The sequence below is a fragment of the Danio aesculapii genome, chromosome 9 (assembly GCF_903798145.1).
Source record: "Danio aesculapii chromosome 9, fDanAes4.1, whole genome shotgun sequence".
Lineage (NCBI taxonomy): Eukaryota > Metazoa > Chordata > Actinopteri > Cypriniformes > Danionidae > Danio > Danio aesculapii.
Window position 1 is genome coordinate 55,213,575 of NC_079443.1, and position 24,516 is coordinate 55,238,090.

At 41.7% G+C, this 24,516-nt stretch overlaps 1 protein-coding gene across 1 annotated transcript in view; it reads left to right on the top strand.

Annotated features, from left to right (window-relative positions):
* Positions 1-15,220, top strand: part of edar (ectodysplasin A receptor) — a 100,499-nt gene extending 85,279 nt beyond the window's left edge. The window contains exons 8-12 of the mRNA XM_056466015.1: positions 312-386; positions 3,248-3,320; positions 7,282-7,480; positions 11,534-11,594; positions 13,115-15,220. Of these exons, the coding sequence (XP_056321990.1) occupies positions 312-386; positions 3,248-3,320; positions 7,282-7,480; positions 11,534-11,594; positions 13,115-13,443 (737 nt within the window). The 3' untranslated portion in view covers positions 13,444-15,220. The remainder of the gene's footprint in view (positions 1-311; positions 387-3,247; positions 3,321-7,281; positions 7,481-11,533; positions 11,595-13,114) is intronic.
* The last annotated feature ends 9,296 nt before the right edge of the window (positions 15,221-24,516 follow it).

Below are 24,516 nucleotides of genomic sequence, written 5' to 3' on the forward strand. Positions count from 1 at the left end.
GTGTGTGTGTGTGTGTGTGTGTGTGTGCGTGTTTATTTTTCTGCTGGCTCCAGCTGTAAAGAACATTAGTGTGTGTGTGTGTGTGTGTGTGTGTGTGTGTGTGTTTATGCATGTGCATATGTGTTTTGCTGGCTCCAGCTGTATGGAACATCATTGTAACCAGTGTGTGTGTGAGTGAGTGTGTGCGCATGTGTGTGTGTGTGTGTGTGTGCGCGTGTGTTTCTGCTGGCTCTAGCTGTATTGAGCATCATTGTAACCCAGTGTGTATGTGTGTGTGTGTGTGTGTGTGTGTGTGTGTGTGTGTCCTCCAGTCTGCTGTTCTGGTCAGCTCATCAAAGCTGTAGAAGCTCAGACAAACATGCAAGAGGAGAAGAAGGAGGCTCAGGGTGAGTGAAGGATCAATCTCTCCATCCTGCACTTCTGGAATGCTCTTCAGGCTCTCACACACACACACTTGAAATTATACGTCAGCTAGGACAGATACACTTGGTTGCATCAGTGAACCAATGCAGACCAGCATGCACATACACACGCACGCACACACGCACACACACATTCAAAGACACACATGCGCACACAAAACACACACTAACCCAACACGCAGAAAAACACATTTAGACAGATGCTGACACACACTCAGATAAAGCAAACACACACACACACACAAACAGACACAGGACATTTCCATCCATAGCTCACACTTCATATTTACAAACCTGTAACCATTGACTTCCATGGTGTTTATTTTTCCTACTATTGAAGTCAATGATTTCCAGCATTCTTCAAAATATCTTCTTTAGTGTTCAACAGAATACAGAAAGGTTTAAAAGCACTTGAGGGAGAGTAAGCAGGGAGTACATTATAATTGGGTGCACTGCCCCTTTAATTGAAATGTCTCATTAAAATACAATAAGCTTTACAATATACTGAAACCCATCTTAAAGCTCACACTTCATGCTAACACTTTACAACGCGGGAAACACAGATCATGTTGGTTAATACATTTTGATTGTGGACCTCCACCAGTGTGGTTCTTCTCTGGGTATAATAGATGCCTGAAGGTGCCACGTTCATCGGTTCAAACAATTATACACGAGTATAAACAACATGGGAATGTCCAGCCGTCATACAGTTCAGGAAGGAGAAGGACTCCCAGAGTCCCAGAGATGAACATGCTATGATGCGAACTGTGTATCACCAACCCCAGAACAAAAGCAAAAGGTGCTGTGAAGACGCTGGCTGAAGTTGGTAAGAGTTTCATTATCCACAGTGAAACGACTCCTGTACCGACTGAAAGGCCACTCAGCAGGGAACACACCATTACTCCACACGCATCAGAAAAAGCCAGATAACAATTAGCAAAAATCTCACTGGGAACACTTTTGGAGACATGTCATGGGGTCTGAGTCTAAAATTGAACAGTTCGCCATAATGACCAGCGTTACATTTGGAGGACAACAATGGAAGCTTACAAGCCTGGGAACACCATACCAACTGTGAAGTATGGGGGCGGCAGCATGTAGAAATACTGAAGCAAAATCTCGAGAGCAGGAAAGTCCAGGAAATTAGAGTTTGGCCACAAATGGGTCTTCCAAATGGACAATGACCCTAAGCATACTGCCAAATGTATTGTATTTTTTTTAAATATATTTATGATCTGTTATTTGTCCTGTCTCTGTTATCCTGTTGCACTGTAGAAGCTCTGTCACCAAAACAAATTTCTCGTATGTGTGAACATACCTGGCAATAAAGCTCTTTCTGATTCTGATTCTGAAATGATTCAAATGTGCTTAAAGGATAACATAGGGAATGTTTTGAAGTGGCCATCACAGAGCCCTGATCTCAATCCTATAGAAAATGTGTGGGCAGAGTTGAAAAAGCGTAGATGAGCAAGACAAATCTGACTCAGTTACACCAGTTCTGTCAGGAGGAATGAGCCAAAACTCCAGCATACTATTGTGAGAAGCTTGTGGGATACCCAAAACGTTTGACCCAAGTTATACAGTTTAAAGGCAATGCTACAAAATATTAGGGAAATGTATGTAAACTCTTGACCGTCTACAAATTAATTAAAAATTCTCCAAAAAATTAAGCAAATGTAAATCCTTTTAGTAATTCTAAGAGAGCTAAAATAGTAAAGCTTTAGTATGATTAAACATCAAACATTTCAATAGAAAATGGTTCTGTGCCTTTTTATATAGTAAACGTCTGGTTTCACCTGTACATGAACTAATACAGTCGTGTTGTAAAGACACTTTTTGGACATTTTCTGCATGCATAAGGCATGTTTCCTCATTCATTTGAGTTGCTTATTCATTCACACATGCATTTTGACTGATTATAATTCAGCTGAACTCACATTAATGCGTTTGGCAGATGATTTGAGAGCATCAAAGGCTGAGCAGAGCGGATGTATAGTGTGATTATGAGTGTTTTATCTGGCAGTATCTGTGCTCAACACTGGTCTAGAGCTGTACAGAAGCTGGATTCATGTCTGGTGTACAGTATAGTGTTTATCTGCTGTTCGCTCTCATGCAGGATCACTCATTAAGTAAGACTTTACAATAATGCTCCATTACTTCATGTTAGATAATGTAGTAATGTATAGATACTCTTGTAAAGCATTTCTTAATCATACTTCAACATTTACTAGTGCATTATTAACATCCAGAGTTAATATTAATTAATGCAGCATGAGTTAACTAACATCACTTAAATAACGTTAACAATGTCAGTGCAATAGCCTAGTAGTTAGCGCACCAACTTATGGTGCAGTAGCACGTCAGGGCGTCCCGGCTCGAATCCCGGCTCGAGGACATTTCCCTACCCCCTCTCTTTCTCTCCAACTTCGCATCCTGTCTCAATACTGTCCTATCTAATAAAGGCAAAAAAGGTCTAAAATAAATCTTTAAAAATATATTAATAAAAAATAACCTTAACAAATCTGCAATAAATGCATTACTAATAGTTTGTTCATGTTAGTAAAGGCATTCATTAATGGAGCATTATTGTAAAGTGTTACCGTTGACAGCTGTGTGATTTGTAGAATTAAAAACAAAACTGGGATATCCTTCAGAGGAATTCCTAAATGAAAGGTTTTGATTTGATTGAACGGCTGATCGCTGTGCTCAGTTGATCAATATCCACCAGTGCTTCCATTACATGTTCAACAGGAGTATTTCTGATTATATATGTTATATATCTGAGATTAAAGATCTTCACTGATCCTCAAACTCTGTCTTTACAGAGAACGTGGTGATCTTTCCAGAGAAGGACGAATTTGACAAACTCAAGCCTTCATCTCCAAAAACAGCCAAAAGGTGAGAGCTAACCAGCTCAACTAACCAGCAGTAACCAACCCATTTAGAAACATCACAGAGTTTAGCAAATCAAACTGTGTTAGTCGGTTTAACCAACCTGTTAGCCATATCAGTCTAACTAACCTGTGAGCATAGTCAGTCAGGTTAACTAACATGTTAACTTTATCAGTCAGTTTAACTAACCCATAAACTTTGTCAGTCGGGTTAACTAACGTCAGCTTCATCAGTCAGTTTAACTAACCCATCACTCATGAGCCTAATCAGTCAGTTTAACAAACTTGTGAAATTGGTCAGTCAGTTTAACTAACCCCTGAACTCCATCAGTCAGGTTAACTAACCCATCAGCAGGGCACTGGTTTGCAGGCATGTTTATGCAGCTCTTCTCTCTCAGTGAACTCAGATCAGCCTGAAGCCACACATTCAGAACTTCACACACGCACACACGCACACACACACAGTCAGGCGGCGCAGCCAAAACCAGCAGGTGAAAACAGATGAAAACAAACCTCCTGCACTGAAGACACAACACTAAAGCACACACACACACACACACACACACACACACACACACACACACACACACACACACACACACGCACGCACACACACACACACACACACTCTCTCCTGCTCACCAACACTGCTTTAGCTCAGCAGAAATACTGTATGATCCAGAAATAATATTGGGTTGCAGCTGGAAGGACATCCACTGTGTAAAACATATGCTGGACTAGTTGCCGGTTCATTCCGCTGTGGCTCTAAAGGGACTAAGCAGAAGGAAAATGAATGAATGTGATGTAAAGCTGAATTTTCAGCATCATTACCTCAGTCTTCAGTCTATCACATATCAGACATCAGTATAATATGAGGATTTGATGATTATGAAAGATGTGTAGAGTAAGATTTTAAAAAAACATCAGTTCTTCAATTCTTTCAGCCAGAAAAGACACAATTAATTGACCAAAAGTGACAATAGAAAGATTTAAATATCATGAGATTATATTATAAACAAATGCCGCTCTTTTAACCTTTCAATTCTGTGAATCCTGAAAAACAAAATGCTAAAATTCAAGTTTGGTCAACTGAAATAAAGGACATTTTACAGTATATTCACACAAAAGGCAACTGAAATACAAATGTTACTGTATTTTTGCTTGAATAAACAGTTTTGTTGAGGAGAAAAGACTTGAGACATCAGAAACATAATCAATCCAGAGTTGTGAACTCATTCATTCATTTTCAGCTTAGTCCCTTTATTAATCAGGGGTCACCACAGCGGAATGAACCACCAACTATTCCAGCATATGTTTTACACAGCAGATGCCCTTCCAGCTGCTACCCAGTACTGGGAAACACCCATACACACTCATACTCTTCGACCAATTTAATTCATTAATTCCCCTATAGCGCATGTGTTCGGACTGTGAGGGAAACCAGAACATTGGGTTACGATAACCCAGCAGGCTTTAGAGTGCGAGTTTGATTGTTGTGTCTGAGGATAAATGCTCAGTGCAGTGATTCAGATCTCTTCCAGATGATCATACATATCAGTAGTGTGTGTGTGTGTGTGTGTGTGTGTGTGTGTGTGTGTGTGTGTGTGTGTGTGTGTGCTGTTTGTCGGAGTGTGAAGCGGTGATTTCATGTGTTCTCCCGGAGCCAAACCCACGCAGGTATCGAGTGTCTGCAAACAATGGCATTCTGTGCTCGTCTCTGAGCGTCTTTGTCAACAGGCGCTTGTTAGGAACTCTTCTGGGAAACTTCACTGCGAGCTGAAAACAACAGACTAGTCAGTGCATGAGGAATAATACTGTAAACCACAAGCAGCAGGAGAGCAGACATCTACATCAGCCCTTTCACATTCACTGTAGAGGAAACACTGCAGACTGAGCTTAGTTTAGAACAGTAGATGGCGCTCTAGGCTAGATTATAACAGTAGATGGCGCTCTAGGCTGAATTAAAACAGTAGATGGCCCTCTAAGCTAGTTTATAACAGTAGATGGCGCTCTAGGCTAGTTTATAACAGTAGATGGCGCTCTAGGCTGAATTAAAACAGCAGTCGGCGCTCTAAGCTACTTTATAACAGTAGATGGTGCTCTAGGTTAGTGTTTAACAGCAGTCGGCGCTCTAAGCTAGTTTATAACAGTAGATGGTGCTCTAGGTTAGTGTTTAACAGCAGTCGGCGCTCTAAGCTAGTTTATAACAGTAGATGGCCCTCTAAGCTAGTTTATAACAGTAGATGGCGCTCTAGGCTAGTTCATAACAGTAGATGGCGCTCTAGGCTAGATTATGACAGTAGATGGCCCTCTAAGCTAGTTAATAACAGTAGATGGCGCTCTAGGCTAGTTTATAACAGTAGATGGCGCTCTAAGCTAGTTTATAACAGTAGATGGTGCTCTAAGCTAGTTTATAACAGTAGATGGCGCTCTAAGCTAGTTTATAACAGTAGAGGATGCTCTAGGCTAGTTTATAACAGTAGATGGCGCTCTAGGCTAGTTTATAACAGTAGATGGCGCTCTAGGCTAGTTTATAACAGTAGATGGCGCTCTAGGCTAGTTTATAACAGTAGATGGCGCTCTAAGCTAGTTTATAACAGTAGATGGCGCTCTAAGCTAGATTATAACAGTAGATGGTGCTCTAAGCTAGTTTATAACAGTAGATGGCGCTCTAAGCTAGTTTATAACAGTAGAGGATGCTCTAGGCTAGTTTATAACAGTAGAGGATGCTCTAGGCTAGTTTATAACAGTAGAGGGCGCTCTAGGCTAGATTATAACAGTAGATGGCGTTCTAGGCTAGTTTATAACAGTAGATAGCGCTCTAGGCTAGATTATAACAGTTAGATTGCCCTCTAGGCTAGTTTATAACAGCAGTCGGCGCTCTAGGTTAGTGTTTAACAGCAGTCGGCGCTCTAAACTAGATTATAACAGTAGATGGCGCTCTAGGCTAGTTTATAACAGTAGATGGCGCTCTAGGCTAGTTTATAACAGTAGATAGCGCTCTAGGCTAGATTATAACAGTAGATGGCGCTCTAGGCTAGTTTATAACAGTAGATAGCGCTCTAGGCTAGATTATAACAGTAGATGGCGCTCTAGGCTGGTTTATAACAGTAGATGGAGCTCTAGGCTAGATTATAACAGTAGATTGCCCTCTAGGCTAGTTTATAACAGCAGTCGGCGCTCTAGGTTAGTGTTTAACAGCAGTCGGCGCTCTAAGCTAGATTATAACAGTAGATGGGCTCTAGGCTAGTTTATAACAGTAGATAGCGCTCTAGGCTAGATTATAACAGTAGATGGCGCTCTAGGCTGGTTTATAACAGTAGATGGAGCTCTAGGCTAGATTATAACAGTAGATTGCCCTCTAGGCTAGTTTATAACAGCAGTCGGCGCTCTAGGTTAGTGTTTAACAGCAGTCGGCGCTCTAAGATAGATTATAACAGTAGATGGGCTCTAGGCTAGTTTATAACAGTAGATGGCGCTCTAGGCTAGTTTATAAAATAGATGGCGCGCTAGGCTAGATTATAATAGTAGATGGCATTCTAGGCTAGTTTATAACAGTAGATAGCTCTCTAGGCTAGATTATAATAGTAGATGGCATTCTAGGCTAGTTTATAACAGTAGATAGCTCTCTAGGCTAGATTATAACAGTGGATAGCGCTCTAGGCAAGTTCATAACAGCAGATGGCGCTCTAGGCTCTAGTGTTTTAACAGCAGACAATGTTGTAGGCTAGTTTATAACAACAGATGCCACTCTAGGCCAGTGTCTAACAGCAGATTGTGCTCTAAGCTAGTGTTTAACAGCAGACGACCTTCTAGGATAGTTTTTAACACCAGACAGCGACTAGGCTTGTTGTTAACTTTTTAATTTAAAGAACATTACAAATGAATTTTGCTGTAGTGCATTCATGGATTATAATAGTCAGAATTGTTCTGTCAGACATTAATATTAAATGGTTGTTCTGTCACAGTGAGAACGATGCATCATCAGAAAACGAGCAGCTGTTGAGCCGCAGTATCGACAGTGATGAAGAAGCAGCACAGGACAAACAGGGAGCAGCAGATCTTTGTCTTCTTTCACTGGTGCATCTGACCAGAGACAAAACCTGCTCCACCAACACCATCAACAACAACAACAACCACAACAACAACTGTAGCAGAGCCACCGGGGTCAGTACAACACCTCACAAAGCTGACTTCAGATGCTTGATTCTAATTCCTGATAGTGTTAAATATTGTGTTTAGATCTGAGTTTACATCTCAGAGATTTACATGATGTGTAAGAAATGTAAGAATGAAGCAATTAATGCAAGATGTAGATTCAGTACAAGATGTAAACACAGAAATGCAAGATGTAAACTATAAAATACTAAGATGTAAACTGACAAATGTGAGGTGTAAACTGAGAAATGCGAGACGTAAACTGAGAAATGCAAGACGTAGACTGAGAAATGCGAGACGTAGACTGAGAAATGCGAGACGTAGACTGAGAAATGCAAGACGTAAACTGAGAAATGCGAGACGTAGACTGAGAAATGCGAGACGTAAACTGAGAAATGCGAGACGTAAACTGAGAAATGCGAGACGTAAACTGAGAAATGCGAGACGTAGACTGAGAAATGCGAGACGTAAACTGAGAAATGCGAGACGTAAACTGAGAAATGCGAGACGTAGACTGAGAAATGCGAGACGTAAACTGAGAAATGCGAGACGTAGACTGAGAAATGCGAGACGTAAACTGAGAAATGTGAGACGTAGTCTGAGAAATGCGAGACGTAAACTGAGAAATGTAAGACGTAGTCTGAGAAATGCGAGACGTAAACTGAGAAATGTAAGACGTAGTCTGAGAAATGCGAGACGTAAACTGAGAAATGCGAGACGTAAACTGAGAAATGCGAGACGTAGACTGAGAAATGCGAGACGTAAACTGAGAAATGCGAGACGTAAACTGAGAAATGCGAGACGTAGACTGAGAAATGCGAGACGTAAACTGAGAAATGTGAGACGTAAACTGAGAAATGCGAGACGTAGACTGAGAAATGCGAGACGTAGACTGAGAAATGCGAGACGTAAACTGAGAAATGTGAGGCGTAAACTGAGAAATGCGAGACGTAAACTGAGAAATGCGAGACGTAAACTGAGAAATGCGAGACGTAAACTGAGAAATGCGAGACGTAGACTGAGAAATGCGAGACGTAAACTGAGAAATGCGAGACGTAGACTGAGAAATGCGAGACGTAAACTGAGAAATGTGAGACGTAAACTGAGAAATGCGAGACGTAGACTGAGAAATGCGAGACGTAAACTGAGAAATGTGAGACGTAGACTGAGAAATGCGAGACGTAGACTGAGAAATGCGAGACGTAAACTGAGAAAGAAATGCGAGGCGTAAACTGAGAAATGCGAGACGTAGACTGAGAAATGCGAGACGTAGACTGAGAAATGCGAGACGTAAACTGAGAAATGTGAGACGTAGTCTGAGAAATGCGAGACGTAAACTGAGAAATGTAAGACGTAGTCTGAGAAATGCGAGACGTAAACTGAGAAATGCGAGACGTAAACTGAGAAATGCGAGACGTAGACTGAGAAATGCGAGACGTAGACTGAGAAATGCGAGACGTAAACTGAGAAATGCGAGACGTAGACTGAGAAATGTGAGGCGTAAACTGAGAAATGTGAGGCGTAGACTGAGAAATGTGAGGCGTAAACTGAGAAATGTGAGGCGTAGACTGAGAAATGCGAGACGTAGACTGAGAAATGCGAGACGTAAACTGAGAAATGTGAGACGTAGACTGAGAAATGCGAGACGTAAACTGAGAAATGTAAGACGTAGTCTGAGAAATGCGAGACGTAAACTGAGAAATGTAAGACGTAGTCTGAGAAATGCGAGACGTAAACTGAGAAATGCGAGACGTAAACTGAGAAATGCAAGACGTAGACTGAGAAATGCGAGACGTAAACTGAGAAATGTAAGACGTAGTCTGAGAAATGCGAGACGTAAACTGAGAAATGTAAGACGTAGTCTGAGAAATGCGAGACGTAAACTGAGAAATGCGAGACGTAGACTGAGAAATGCGAGCCGTAAACTGAGAAATGCGAGATGTAGACTGAGAAATGTGAGACGTAAACTGAGAAATGCGAGACGTAAACTGAGAAATGCGAGACGTAAACTGAGAAATGCGAGACGTAGACTGAGAAATGCGAGACGTAGACTGAGAAATGTGAGACGTAGACTGAGAAATGTGAGGCGTAAACTGAGAAATGCGAGACGTAAACTGAGAAATGCGAGACGTAGACTGAGAAATGCGAGACGTAAACTGAGAAATGCGAGACGTAGACTGAGAAATGCGAGACGTAAACTGAGAAATGCGAGACGTAAACTGAGAAATGCGAGACGTAAACTGAGAAATGCGAGACGTAGACTGAGAAATGCGAGACGTAAACTGAGAAATGTGAGACGTAGTCTGAGAAATGCGAGACGTAAACTGAGAAATGAGAGACGTAAACTGAGAAATGCGAGACGTAGACTGAGAAATGCGAGACGTAAACTGAGAAATGCGAGACGTAGACTGAGAAATGCGAGACGTAAACTGAGAAATGCGAGACGTAGACTGAGAAATGCGAGACGTAGACTGAGAAATGCGAGACGTAAACTGAGAAATGAGAGACGTAGACTGAGAAATGCGAGACGTAAACTGAGAAATGAGAGACGTAGACTGAGAAATGCGAGACGTAAACTGAGAAATGCGAGACGTAAACTGAGAAATGCGAGACGTAACTGAGAAATGCGAGACGTAAACTGAGAAATGCGAGACGTAAACTGAGAAATGCGAGACGTAGACTGAGAAATGAGAGACGTAAACTGAGAAATGCGAGACGTAAACTGAGAAATGCGAGACGTAAACTGAGAAATGCGAGACGTAAACTGAGAAATGCGAGACGTAAACTGAGAAATGCGAGACGTAGACTGAGAAATGCAAGACGTAAACTGAGAAATGCGAGGCGTAAACTGAGAAATGCGAGACGTAGACTGAGAAATGCGAGACGTAGACTGAGAAATGCGAGACGTAAACTGAGAAATGCGAGACGTAAACTGAGAAATGCGAGACGTAAACTGAGAAATGCGAGACGTAAACTGAGAAATGCGAGACGTAAACTGAGAAATGCGAGACGTAGACTGAGAAATGAGAGACGTAGACTGAGAAATGAGAGACGTAAACTGAGAAATGCGAGACGTAAACTGAGAAATGCGAGACGTAAACTGAGAAATGCGAGACGTAAACTGAGAAATGTGAGACGTAAACTGAGAAATGCGAGACGTAAACTGAGAAATGCGAGACGTAAACTGAGAAATGCGAGACGTAAACTGAGAAATGCGAGACATAAACTGAGAAATGCGAGACGTAGACTGAGAAATGCGAGACGTAAACTGAGAAATGCGAGACGTAGACTGAGAAATGCGAGACATAAACTGAGAAATGCGAGACGTAGACTGAGAAATGCGAGACGTAAACTGAGAAATGCGAGACGTAAACTGAGAAATCCGAGACGTAAACTGAGAAATGCGAGACGTAGACTGAGAAATGCGAGACGTAAACTGAGAAATGCGAGACGTAGACTGAGAAATGCGAGACATAAACTGAGAAATGCGAGACGTAGACTGAGAAATGCGAGACGTAAACTGAGAAATGTGAGACGTAAACTGAGAAATGTGAGACGTAGACTGAGAAATGCGAGACGTAAACTGAGAAATGTGAGACGTAAACTGAGAAATGTGAGACGTAAACTGAGAAATGTGAGGCGTAAACAGAAATCTAAGGTCTAAACTGAGAAACATGAGACATAACACGAGATGCATGAGAATTAAACTGAGAAATGCGAGACGTAAAAACACAAACTGAGAAATGAGAGAGGTCAACTGAGATGTGCGAGACAGATATAAATGTATAATGTAAACTGAGAAATTTGAGATGTGAACAAAGAAATGCGAGAAATAAATGTGAGACAAACTGAGCTTCTTGAAGTGTAAACAGAGAAATGTGAACTATAAACTCAGAATGAAAGTTGCAGAAACTTTTCATCATTCCTTATTGAGAGGAAATGAGCTGCAGCACTACTTCTACCCTCATATTTACATCTTCACACTGATCTGCTCTGCATCTGAAACTGATGTGTATTCGTCTGTGTTTGTGTGACTCATCCACACATTTCCTGTTTCTGCAGATTCACAGCAGAAGGAAAAAGATCCTGGATTTGTACACAAAAGCCTGCAGTGTTGCGGAGGGTGAGTGTAACTTTACAGCGCAGTGATACTGTACTGATGTAAAACACAGACAACTGCTCCTCTGTTACAGCTGTAATGAGCAGGAGTGTGGGATAATGAGACACATACACAACACTGACCACACCTACATTACAAATATGCTAATAATAAAATATTTTTTTTAAAAGAAAAAAAGTATTAAATACTCCAAAACCCCAAATCAGACCTGTGTTTCATTGCAGACCATACAACAAACATTATTTCATGTGTTCCTTGTGGTTTTTTAAGTCAACACGTTTCCAATTTTGGTTCCTGCAACACATCTATAAGTTGCATCAGTAAAGCATTTATCACTGTGTAATGTTGCCGTTCCTGTTCACAACAAAACAAAGATATATATATATATTATTATTATTATATATTAATTTCCTTGAAAATGTATGTTTTTGCAACAAATTTCGTTATGTATAATGTGTAAGTTAATTCTAGTGTGTTTTGTTGGTCAGTTATCTACAATATAACCAAGAAGAATGAATAACATCTGGGGTGAAGCGCTTCAAAACAAGTCTGATATATGCTTTAGCGCCAAAACAAACTGAAAGCTGAAAAGTTTAATGGATTAATTCATTAACAGTTTGAGCAGCATGAGCGGGACAGTCTTTACAAGCTATTCGCAGCACTGATAGTAGTCTTAGGTTACCTCAGAAGAAAGAACTCGGTCTGAAGGATGAGAGAACTCAGAAACTCATTGTGTGAATGGAAAGGCTCCCTGTGTGTCTCGCCATGATGCACAATTTTTAAAATGAGACTGCATAGGTCTCTTCACGCCAGTCTGAGAAATAAAATTGGTTAAAACACACGCGGATATAAACGAGATCTGCGCATAACAGGGTTTTATGCATCCCGCAATATGTAATGTCAAGAGGGTGACTCCATAAGGCAAGGTAAACTGCACACTCTTAATTATGTAATGTGTAGACGCGTCTCACTGCGCAAAGCATAACTAAACCTTTAAATGTCTATCCCTAATCAGTCATCAATAAGGTCTATCGATTAAAGGGTTATTAACAATAATAGATCATCAAGTAATCATTAGCATCCCTAATTAAAATATACTAAAGGATATTTCACCCTAAATTCACCATTAAAGATTCACTAGACCTCTACTGATGCTGCTTTTGTAGCAGATCATAATCACACTCACCTGTTGACATCACATCATTATTTCACTGGTTTATCTGATTACTGCCCTACACTGCTCCTGGCACTGTTTCTGGAGTGTGTTACAAGATCCAAAATTGGAATAGGTGTTTATTTATGAAAAAAAACAATAAAAATCTTTAATGAAATGTTTGATGTATTATTATATGCATGCACATAATAAAACATCACACACACACACATCCACATACACACAAAACACAGATTGCTGTAAAAACTCAACGCCTTCTCTTAGCTGAAGAGTTATCTCCTCGATGGCAAGGAAAGAGTTCATAAATAAAGGTGATTGGTAAATAACGCCTGCTGATTGCTGTGTGCAGGTCTGAGCCCGACGGAGCTGCCCTTCGACTGTCTGGAGCGCAGCAGCCGGATGCTCAGCGCCACCTACAGCACAGATAAAGCGGTGGTGAAGACGTGGAGACACCTGGCGGAGAGCTTCGGCCTGAAGAGAGATGAGATCGGCGGCATGACGGACGGGATGCAGCTATTCGACCGCATCAGCACCGCTGGATACAGCATCCCCGACCTGCTGGCGCGCCTGCTGCAGATCGAGCGGCTGGACGCGGTGGAGACGCTCTGCTGCGACATCCTGAGCGGAACACAACACTGCACAAATCCACCCCTGAGCTCCCGCTGTGCCAGCGTCTGAACACCAGCACTGGCAGATACACTAGAGGATGCAAACCGTGACCGGCTGCGTTTGACTGCCATAACCTGATTCACTAGACCAAGTGCAGAGCGCACCTCTAAAGACAACACAACACTTTTAAAGGGGGCCTATTATGCAGAAATCACTTTTATAAGGAGTGTGTGTGTGTGTGTGTGTCAGCAGTGTGTGAATATCTCCCGCCTCTAACGCTAAACACTAATCAATTGTAGTTTTTAATAATCACACAGTCTGCAGAAACACTTTGATTGACATTCTCCCTTTGTACGTGTCATCAGATGGGGAAAGCCCCGCCCACTAGTCTCCATCTCATTAGCATAAACAGCAGCCCTGAGTGAGAAGCAGCCGTCTGTCCATTAGAGTGTTTGAGCTGCTGAAGATAATGTCAGCATAGACTAAGAGGATTATAGATGTGGAGTTTTAGATGACGGCTCAATTCAAGCCGATCATGACTAGTGTAAATACACCCTTAGACTTGCACTCGTGAACTTCCCTCAGCTCTTCCCCTCTGGGAAGTCACCATTTTAGGCTGTCCACATGAACACCGGTACTTTCAAAACAGTTTTCTCCTTTGCAGTTTTGTTATAACCACAGTGGAGTGGTTCATCCACAGGAGAAAACAAAACTTTCTGAAAGCCCTGGTACAGTGCGGTCATGTGGACACCACAACTGGAGTTTCTGCCTTATGACATCAGCATGTGCGCTGATTTCTCCTTTCTGATTGGCCAACAGGGCTGGCTTCACACCAAAGAGAAATTCTGCAGCAAACACGACGCATATGCCATGCCGCACGCATCATGGGACGGTAATCCGCCTCTGTTCTCACGTTTGCATTGAATTGTATGCAATGTTCTCATGCTGTGTTCACACCAGACGCAGAACAAGCCAATAATTCAACACGTAAATAGACGCATGAACATTTAGAGTTTACTCGCTTCATTCATGCATCAAATTCACTTCACAATAGACGTGGATTCACGTCATGGGCAGGGCTTGACTCTAGGGCATGACTTTAGCTTCGTTGCTAAATGGCTAACATGGATTTTAATGAGAGAGTAGCTGTGTTTATTAATAAAGGCTGAAAAACAGCATTTGTTTTGAGCCTTGTCTAAATCCACTAGATCCTTTCAGTGGTGCAGCAGCTCTGTGAGTTCATCAACTCCTCCAGAAACTGAACCTGGATGATGGAGGCCTTCAGCACTGCTTCTGACCAAGCCCGGCCCAGTTTGATGAGCTGTAGTCCGGTGTCTACCGGAAGATTTCCCCCCAGGACACCAACAACAGGCATTATGTCATAATCACACCCCTACAAGAGCAAGCTCCTGATTGGTTAACGTGAATATCAGCTGAAGTTCAGATTTAACTCAAGCAATTCGCATGTTAAGTATGTCAACTGTGCAAAACGCTCAACTCGCACCGCCGCATTCCTGTGTATCGCACTGCTGGATGTCTATTTACGTCTTTGCATTGACTTAACATGTAAATCACTCGCGCTAGACGCTTCATCTGCGTCTGGTGTGAACACAGCATCACGCACAGTCAAATACGTGTTCAGTGTGAGCCCAGCATTAAAAGCTTTTATCGCCCCCTGTTGGTTCGGCAAGCTCTTAACATGCATCCCTCACTCCCTCACTATCCTTCAGTTTAGTCCCTGATTTATGGGCAGCCACAGTGAAATGAACCACCAATTACCCTGGTATATGTTTTACACAGCCCTTTCAGCCACAACCCAGCACTGGGAAACACCCACACACACACACACACACTCGAACATGCATCACATTTGTGTTTTCATGTGTTAAAAAGAAGGTATTGTTAAAACACCCGTGTGGACATGGCCTTAAAGAGCGATCCACTTCATCAAGAACATACACTCGATCCCTTAATACTGACCAAGGGAGCCAGTCTGCTTTGAGAGTCACAGAAAGCAAAGCGATTGTGATGTCACAACAAGCCAGTATCCAGTTGGGGTTCAGGTTGTTCGAAAGACTCACCCCTCACTGACAAAGGTCCTGAATTTGTCCCAAACATGAGCCAATTTGTACTATTTTGACTGCTATGCCAGGAAAAATCAGAAAATAAGCCATCAAAAAAAGGCTTTAGGACCAAGTGGAATCCTATATTAGCTGTCGGTACAGAATTTGGGGCGCAGATCATATATCACTAGAAAAACATATGAATCTGTTCAAGTTTTAAATTAAAATCTCTTGCCTATTATTATTTATTAGGCAAATAAACTGAGCAGCACATTCAACGTTCCTGAATTTGAGACGTTGAATTTGGCACAGCATGACTTCAGAACAGGACGTTTAATATTTTTCCTAATGATATATGATTGTGTTTTCATATTTCTTTATTCTAAATCTTTAGGAAATGTTCTTGGTTCATCATAAAGTGTGGTTATGATGACCATCCAACAAGCTAATCCTGACAAAACAGTGTTTAAAATGTCACTAAATGCAGTATTTAACCCTCATAATTAAATAGAAAATGAGGCCAATAACTGCAGAAAGGTCCACTCGTTCAGAAACAAAGAACCAGCCCTTCACCAGGCTGACCACAGGCCTGCACAACAGCATAGCTCAAAGTGCTCAGGGCCCATTCAGATGCTCCGCCAGTAGTGGACACTTGTGTGATGGAATCAATGACGCACTTCTGAGGGAAGTGAGCGAGTGAAGGGTGTAAAAAACTGGACTGGAATACAGCCTTGGACTCATGAGACACACTGCTGCATTAATAACACTACACACACTCACCTACACACACACTTAAGCCCCCAGTATACTTCAAACAAAATGAAGGTGTAAAAGGCTGAGTGACGGTATACTGTATTAGAACACTCCAACACATCAGTGATGGTGTCTGAGAGGAGAACAGCTCTGTAGCCCTGTTCGTTTACTCACTTTAAATGTTCCTTGTGTTTCGCTTTATTTAATGTGCTGGTGGTGAACGGCATAAAGGTGTGGTAAACGCGACAGCAGTACGACGAGAGAAAGAAGCGGGTCAGACACACAATATTTATCCTCTGTTTTTGTTGATTTGCATCTTTATTATGATGGATTTCTTTGTTGGTCAGTTATTTATGCCCACTGATTGTATAATTGCCAACGGACCAATGGGAGCTCAGAGTTGTTTAGGAGACCAAACGAACTTCCCTAAAAGTTAGCTGATCTGTTTCCCACTGCTCAAACAAACCCAAGAAGAACGCCGTTTGGTCTGGATTGATTCGAAATCGACTCCAGTTCAGAACACCGAGGTCTGAATCCTGAGACACGAGCGACGCTGTGGCTCATTTACTCTCAAACACTGATCTCAGGTCAGTCTGTGGAACTGAAAACACACATTTACTGAACACTTCAACTTCTGTCTGCTCCTCTGACAGTCAGAGTCATGATCTGGAAGCAGACGTCAGCGGAGTGTGTGCGTGTGTTTGCTCTGTGTGTCAGAGAAGGAACTCTCCTGCTGTGAGTTACTGATCTGCTTCTGGAGTGTGTGTGTGTGTGTGTGTGTGTGTGTTTGCTCATGGTCAGAAACATAAAACATTGACAGAAACAGACCTCAGTTTTCCAACAGTATCCACCAGATGTATGTGTGCGTGTGTGTATGAGTGTGTGTGGGTGTGTGTGTGTGTGTGTGTAAGTTTGCATGTGTGTATGAGTGCACAAGTATATTGCATGTATGTATGGATCAGTGTGTGAGTGTGTGTGTGCGCAAGTATGTCTACTCGTGCATGCATATGTGTGTGCGCAGTTTCAGATTGAGTGTATGCAAGAGTCTGAGCATGAATGTGTGTGCAAGCGTGTGTGTGTGTGTGTGTGTGTGTGCAAAAGTTTCTGTGTGTTTACCTAAGTGTATGTGTGCGTGCATGAGTGAGTGTATGCAAGTGTGCATGTATGTGTGTGTCCACGATTGTGTGTTTATGTGAATGAGTGTATGTGCGCTTGAGTGAGCGTGTGCATGAGTGTGTGCACAAGTGTAAGTTTGTACATGTATGCATGCATGACTGTGTGTGTGTGTGTGTGTGTGTGTGTGTGTGTGTATGAGTGTGCATGATTGTATTGATGTATGCATGGATCAGTTTGTGTATGAATGAGTGTGTGTACAAGTGTGAGTGTGTGTTTATGAGCGTGTGCACATGTGTGTGTGTGTGTGGTTAGCAGTGTCCACTAATGGTCTGGAACTGCTGTTTTACGGCTCTCAGTGTAAAGTGTGTGTGATTTCCAGCACCTCATTAACTAATAATCCAAACGGAAGAGCCATAAAGTGTCGGAGGGGAAGCAGAGGCAGCTGGGTACAGCTTTAACTGCATGCTGAAGGGGGAAGCGCGCACATGTGTGTGTGTGTGTGTTCAGTGAGCCACTCTAATGATTACTGTGGGTCAGGACTGGTCTGTTCAGAGTGAATGGAGCAGGTCTCCAGTTTACAGACAATCACACACACACACACACACACACACACAAACACACACCGTCTGCATGATTGAATAAGTGTTTGTTTGCTGCGTCGTGTTTGTTTCTTTGTTCCTCTGTGTATCGAATGAACAATATTTGACATGAGAGTGTACAGACTGTGTGGACCTCATGAATACACTTACAGCAGACCACCAGGAGCATCACATCAAACACACACACACACACTCATTTAAACACAAGTGTATATATAACTTATTACTGTACATATGCAGCATGTATAGGAGTATTAATAAAGAAATGCAATGACATCCTCATGTTGTTCTTGTGTGACAGCAGAGACTCCAGATGATGCAAACACACCAAGATCCAGAGTAAACGGCAGATATTATAGACATGCAGCTGTGGAGAGCAGTTCTGATGTGCTTTCATGGCTTTCAGGAGACTAGTGTAGCGCTATAATGGGTTACGGGAGACTAGTGGTGTGCTATACAATGACTCAGTGTTGCATTATGGGTATTTTACAGCACGAGTGGCACCGTTTCTCCTCCAAGAACCACATCCATTTCCAAGAGGCCATTTACCAGAGTATGAGAGAGAAGCAGATCCATCACACACACACACACACACACACACACGGTATAGCAGACGCTGTCAAAAAGTCCATAAGGATTCCAATAGGATTAGCATTCCTATCATATTTTGGAACCAATGCCTACAGGATTCCATTAGGAGTTTACTTGCAGGATTGTTTTAAAACACAGGTGTCAAGCTCAGTTCCTGGAGGGCCGCAGCTCTGCACAGTTTAGTTCCAACCCTAGTTAAACACACCTGATCAAACTGATTGAGTCCTTCAGGCTTGTTTGAGACCTTCAGATAAGTGTGTTGATGCAGAGTTGGAACTAAACTGTGCAGGGCTGCGGCCCTCCAGGATCTGAGTTTGACACGTGTGTTTTAAAACAATCCTGCAAGTAAACTCCTAAATGAATCCTGTAGGCATTGGTTCTAGGGTTGGGCGATGTCAACCAATTCGGCATCGTATGATGTCTAATGTGAAACATTGCGATGGATGATGGCTTCGTCATCGTAGGCGGCGGTGAATTAATTATTTTTAGCCTACCGTTTCAGCTAACGGTATTTGTTGTTCGCATTTGTTTTACCCAGAACCAGATGATAAATAAATAAAGAGAAGCTACACACAGATGACCACCTGTCAATCACTGTTCTGCAGGACTCTGGCATGAGTAGGCAGAGTGATCTGTGTTGGTATAATGGCGTCGACACACTTGGTTGGTAAAAAAAGGTGCACAATCAACAGGAACCAGTCAACAGTATTTGAGGTTTACCTAAAATGACGGAGGACAAGCGAGAGAAAGACTGAAGCAGTGTACTGACGCTGTGACACGTTACCTGATAGATTCAACAGAGCGAAGAGTCGTCAGATAGAGACAAGCTGAACTAAATATCACCTTTAACAACTATAGTGAGACGCCATGAGCGCTACATCCTTCATCAACTGTCCCACGTGCACTGCTCTCTGGGGTTTTGTGCTCAAAGCACAAAATGTGGATGGTTTTCATTCTAAATGCCATTTTAAAACTAAGACATATTAGTGTAAACGGGCCTCAGTGTGTGTGTTTTTCGAGAGCAGGTTGCTGCTGCAATGGGGGCGAGGCGGAGGATCGCGATGCTGGCTCAGCGTCAGGATGTCTATCCACCATAGGCGATGGGTGATGGCATCATCTATTGACCCAACCCTAATTGGTTCCAAACACATAAGATTGCTGTATCTGTTCCAATCACCATTCACTTAAACAGCCATGTCTCTATATTCCCTACATATCAACCGTTTCCACACTCTTCCTGAAATGATCTGTTTTTCCATTACATGAGTTTCAGTTATCTCAAACCACTGCTTAAAGGCCGGCTCACACTGAGAGATGTTGTATAATACTGAATAATTGTAGCATGTCAGACTGCATGACCACGGCTCCCATGTCACACTGTGAGAGCTCAGCTGTCAGAAAGTCAGACTGAACGACAATAAAGACGAACCAAACACGGGAGAAAACTGCCCCTGAGTGTGACGTCATCCACCCGTCACACGTTCACCATCCCGCATTCTGAAATGATTCCTCACAGTAAACGTGAACAATCTGTAGCAGTAATTTAGCACACAGCGTGACTCAATGATAAAAGCAGGAAGAAAAACTGGACGTTTCCCCGCGGCCATTTGAATCGTCGCACGGATTGCGCCATCAGATTCACCGCTCTCATTGGTTCTTGGATTGACGCTCATCACAGCTGTTGTCACACTGCAGGAACGTGTCTGAAATCTTGTGACGCTGCAGAACTTCATCTGAGGAAAAGCAGCTGTCTGTGAACATGTCAAACCAACTATCAGAGATCCCCGATTTCAGCCTAGCATTACAGGAATTTCCCAAATTTGTCTCAGATGACAAAAATCACAGCTGAAATCTCACAGTGTGAGCAGGGCTGTAGTTTCAACGTTGAGTCTTGAAGCCAGTTCCTTGTTATAGTGTTTTTGCACACCACAAGAAGAATCTGACACAAATACTGGTCACCTCTGGAGACGGTGTCCTGAAGATCTCCCATCAATAAACAGTGCAGTCATACCAACTCTGCATCCAAACAATCTGCACATCATCCCAAAACGGTTGAATCTTCCCACAGCTCAGGATGATGTGTGTATGTTCTGCTTCTGCCTGCCCACTCTGTCTCCAGCACGTGTTGTCTGGAGGTCTGTTTGTTTCTAATCTTGAGACAGCGCTGATTTAAGATATAAAAATCCTTTAGGCTAATTTATACAGCATATTAATGGGGTCAAACTTGACCTTAATTCCTAAAGAATAGCTTTTCCATTCACTTAAATCCACAAATCTCCAAGCATTCATAATATTAATAATAAATGTTATTCATATAGCACTTTTCCTACATATGACACTCAAAGTGCTTCACAAACAACAAACAAGCATTAAAATAAACCACATAAAAACGTACAGACAAATAAAGCAAAATAAACAACAAATATATACTCAGATAAAGCATATCTGTACACGCACATATCCACACAATAGTCCTCACACATGCATGCACACACCGTACATCAGTGGTGTAGTCGGGGCTATACGCATGTATACTCAGTATGCTTACTGTTTTCCATGAGCTGTTTGGGTATTACCACTTCTGAGGATCAATAATTGCTTATCCCCTCAGTATACTCACTTGTTTTTCTGATTAAATGTCCCTAATTTATGTGTCTTCACGTCCCCTTTAACTGTATACAGTATACCAAATGTTTCTTAACTCGCATCGTAATTTGGTGCATTTTTGTTTAACTTGCGCCATTCCTCGCCCCCTGACGACCGCAGCAGCTGGAAGAAAATTTCGTGAGTTTTTCAAACCCAGTCCCAGTCCTGGGAAACACCCATATACACACACTCATACACTACGGCCAATTTAGTTGATCAATTCCCCTATAGTGCATGTGTTTGGACTGTGGGGGGAAACCAGAGCAGCCGGACGCCACACCAACACGGGGAGAACATGCAAACTCCACACAGAAACACCAACTGACCCAGCCGGGACTCAAACCAGCGACCTTCTTGCTGTGAGGCCACAGTGCTGACCACTGAGCCACCTGAATTTCAACAAATTAAACTTAGTAATGTTCTACTTAATTTGTGTAAATTCAGCCTAAATAAACTGTTCACAACCACATAACTTAAAAGAAAGGCCAAGGAATCATTACTGAATCAAGCACGACTGCATGAACAGCGGGGACAGTTCCAGATCTCTGTGTCGCTTTATTTACATTTTTATTTTGTTTTATTTTTGTGAAGTGATGAAATTAAATTGTTAAATTAATATCAGATGAGAGATATCTCTGAGAAAGGGGAGGAATAATAACAGTATAAGATAGTGCTGCGTTCATTCACAAAGGCAGGAAGAGTTTGATGATGATGATGATGATATAGAGATTAATGTTAACCCTCTACACTTCTGGATGATGTCCTGCATGTTTCTGTACGACACAAACAATACATAAAGGCTTTGATTTATAGCCTATAATGACATTAATCCTGCCTCGTGCGCTTGTCATGTTTTACAGCCTGCATATAACCTAATCTGAATGCTAAATAAGATCTATAGCTTCTGTTTCTGTGAATAATAATATTCATTAAAATAACACGTGCTGTATCTGACGCTTTAGTCGACGGAACATCATTACATTTGCATAAAGCGCGGGATTTGGAGATCAGAATCAGGCGTTTAGCAGAGAAGCATGAACAAACATGGAAACACTTTAACAAGTCAAAGAGAGAGATCAGGTCAGAGAGATCACACATGAAGTGACCGGCTGTAAACAAGCCCTAAAGACGGACAGCAAACAGAGAAAACACACACCTGCAGTCATCATTTGAAGCACACGGGTGTGTGTGTGTGTGTGTGTGTGTGTGTGGGTGTAATGATCAAACACTCACCTGTGTTTGCTGGATCTGCTGAGAAGTTCAAGCTGAAACTGAAGTCACTCTCGTTTAATCCTCGACTGTTCACACACACTCGACCCCTCAGTAGTGATTCTCAGTAGTGTGCAAGCATGCAGTTCACAATACACTGACGCTGCGTGTGGCCCACAATGCCATTCTGTTTCCAGTCTCCTGCTCAACCAATCAACGACCTGATTCTGATATATCAGTAGTGATCATTTATTAATTAATTGTTATTTGACTAGTCTTGTATTTCAAGCTTTTTATTGGCCTTTTGCATGATAATACAAATTAAATACTGAGAGAGGTAAGCAGTACTGTCCTTCGTTAATACCATCCTTTAACCTCTCATTCATTAACTCAATTAGCAAAACAGAGAAACAGAAAATATTATTATTAATATAATAATAATACAAAAATAAATACATAAATACCAAATTAAGTACATTAGATACAGAAGTACATAACATCAGAGAATAACTGCATACAGATGGGGAAATTCCACTTTAGAAGTATACTAAACGAACTGTGAAATCAGGTCCAAGGCATGCTCTGATGAGGGCTAGCAAAGGATCAGGGTCTATATTGACATTGAGGGCTTTATTGAATGTATTAATAACACCTGAGCTGAAGGTGGCTAGCTCTGGGCATGTTGACTAGTCTTGGTGAAATGCATAATGACTAATAATGTGTGTATGTGTATTTACTTATGAAGGATGTTCTGTCTGTGTTGTACTCATCTAATCAGGACAAAAAATCATTCTCAACTAAACATCGTGTTTTATCAGCAGCTTTTATGACAGTACTTGAATTGATCAAAATTTTATCAATAGTTAATACTACAGTGTGCTGGATCATTCATTAAGAGTTGTAAATATTATTAAATATAAATATATAGTATAATACACTGTACTATAGTATGCTTCATTAATATTATTTACTATAATATTTTTTTCCATGTTTACACTGAATCTTCTTTTCAGTAGATCAACTCAAACCTACAAAACCCCACGATGGAGCGCACAGATATCTTGGTACTGATTTCCAAGGAGTGTATTGAAATAAAGTAGAAATCTGATACATTAATCACGGATTATTGTAATCTACTACTCTTCATTTCTGTCTAGTGCTGCTGTGTCTTGTTTCGCCTGTATGGTGTGATGATCATTTAAGCACATAGAAATACAGAAACTGAAAACAGTCCATTAAACTAATGAAATCTGTTCAGAGCTGACATGGTGAGCAGTAATGTCCACTCAGATGCATTAGTTTGTGTGACTGCACTGGTGTATCTTATAGCAAAAATACATCATATTGGTAAAAAAAAAACCCAAAAACATTTTATTTCATGGCAAAACTCATTAGAATATTACGTCATGTCCATTGAAGACATTTTGTAAATCTCCTACTGTGAAAATAGCAAAACCTAGTAATATGCATTGCTAAGAACTTGGTCAACTGATTTTAGATTCAGCTAAATGTGGTCCAAACCAAACACACAACAATCCATTGCTTTTAATATCATTTCAAGAGTTCCCACTTAGATATGCTCGGCGTTTAAAGCAGGTTTGGCATGCTGTCCCGGGAGAGAACCCTGAGCTCAGAGATATATGAGCCCAGGGCTCCCGCCCAGTCAATAAGCATATCAGGAGATCTGAGATCAGGTAGGTCTCGAGAGCTCCCCCTTTAGAAAAGGGAGGAAAAGGAGGAGACGGGGTGGAAGGGGGGATTCTTCCAAACAAAGATAGAGCAGTAGGGAGAAAATGATTCATTTATAGTAAACTAGGATCACTCTGATTGGATTATTACTGATTACAGATGAGCGGCCAGTCGTGCTCAATCATATCACGTGCTCCTCTCAAAATTAAGCTACGGTCACACTGGGCTTTGTGTGTGAGAAATTCTGTCGTATGGCGCTGCGAAAAGGGGCGGGATTAATCAAGATGATTAGACATTAATAAAGCGAGCGATTGCTCCATGTTATAAATTTATGTCCAGAGAGGTCCTGTTTTGATCCTCGATTGGTCTCACGCAGTCAAGTGATGCGATTTCACAGGTCAGAGTTCACCAAGCTTGAACTTTGCACCACAGCGACATGCGAAACTGGACGCATGACCTTGCGTTTCCAGTCTGAT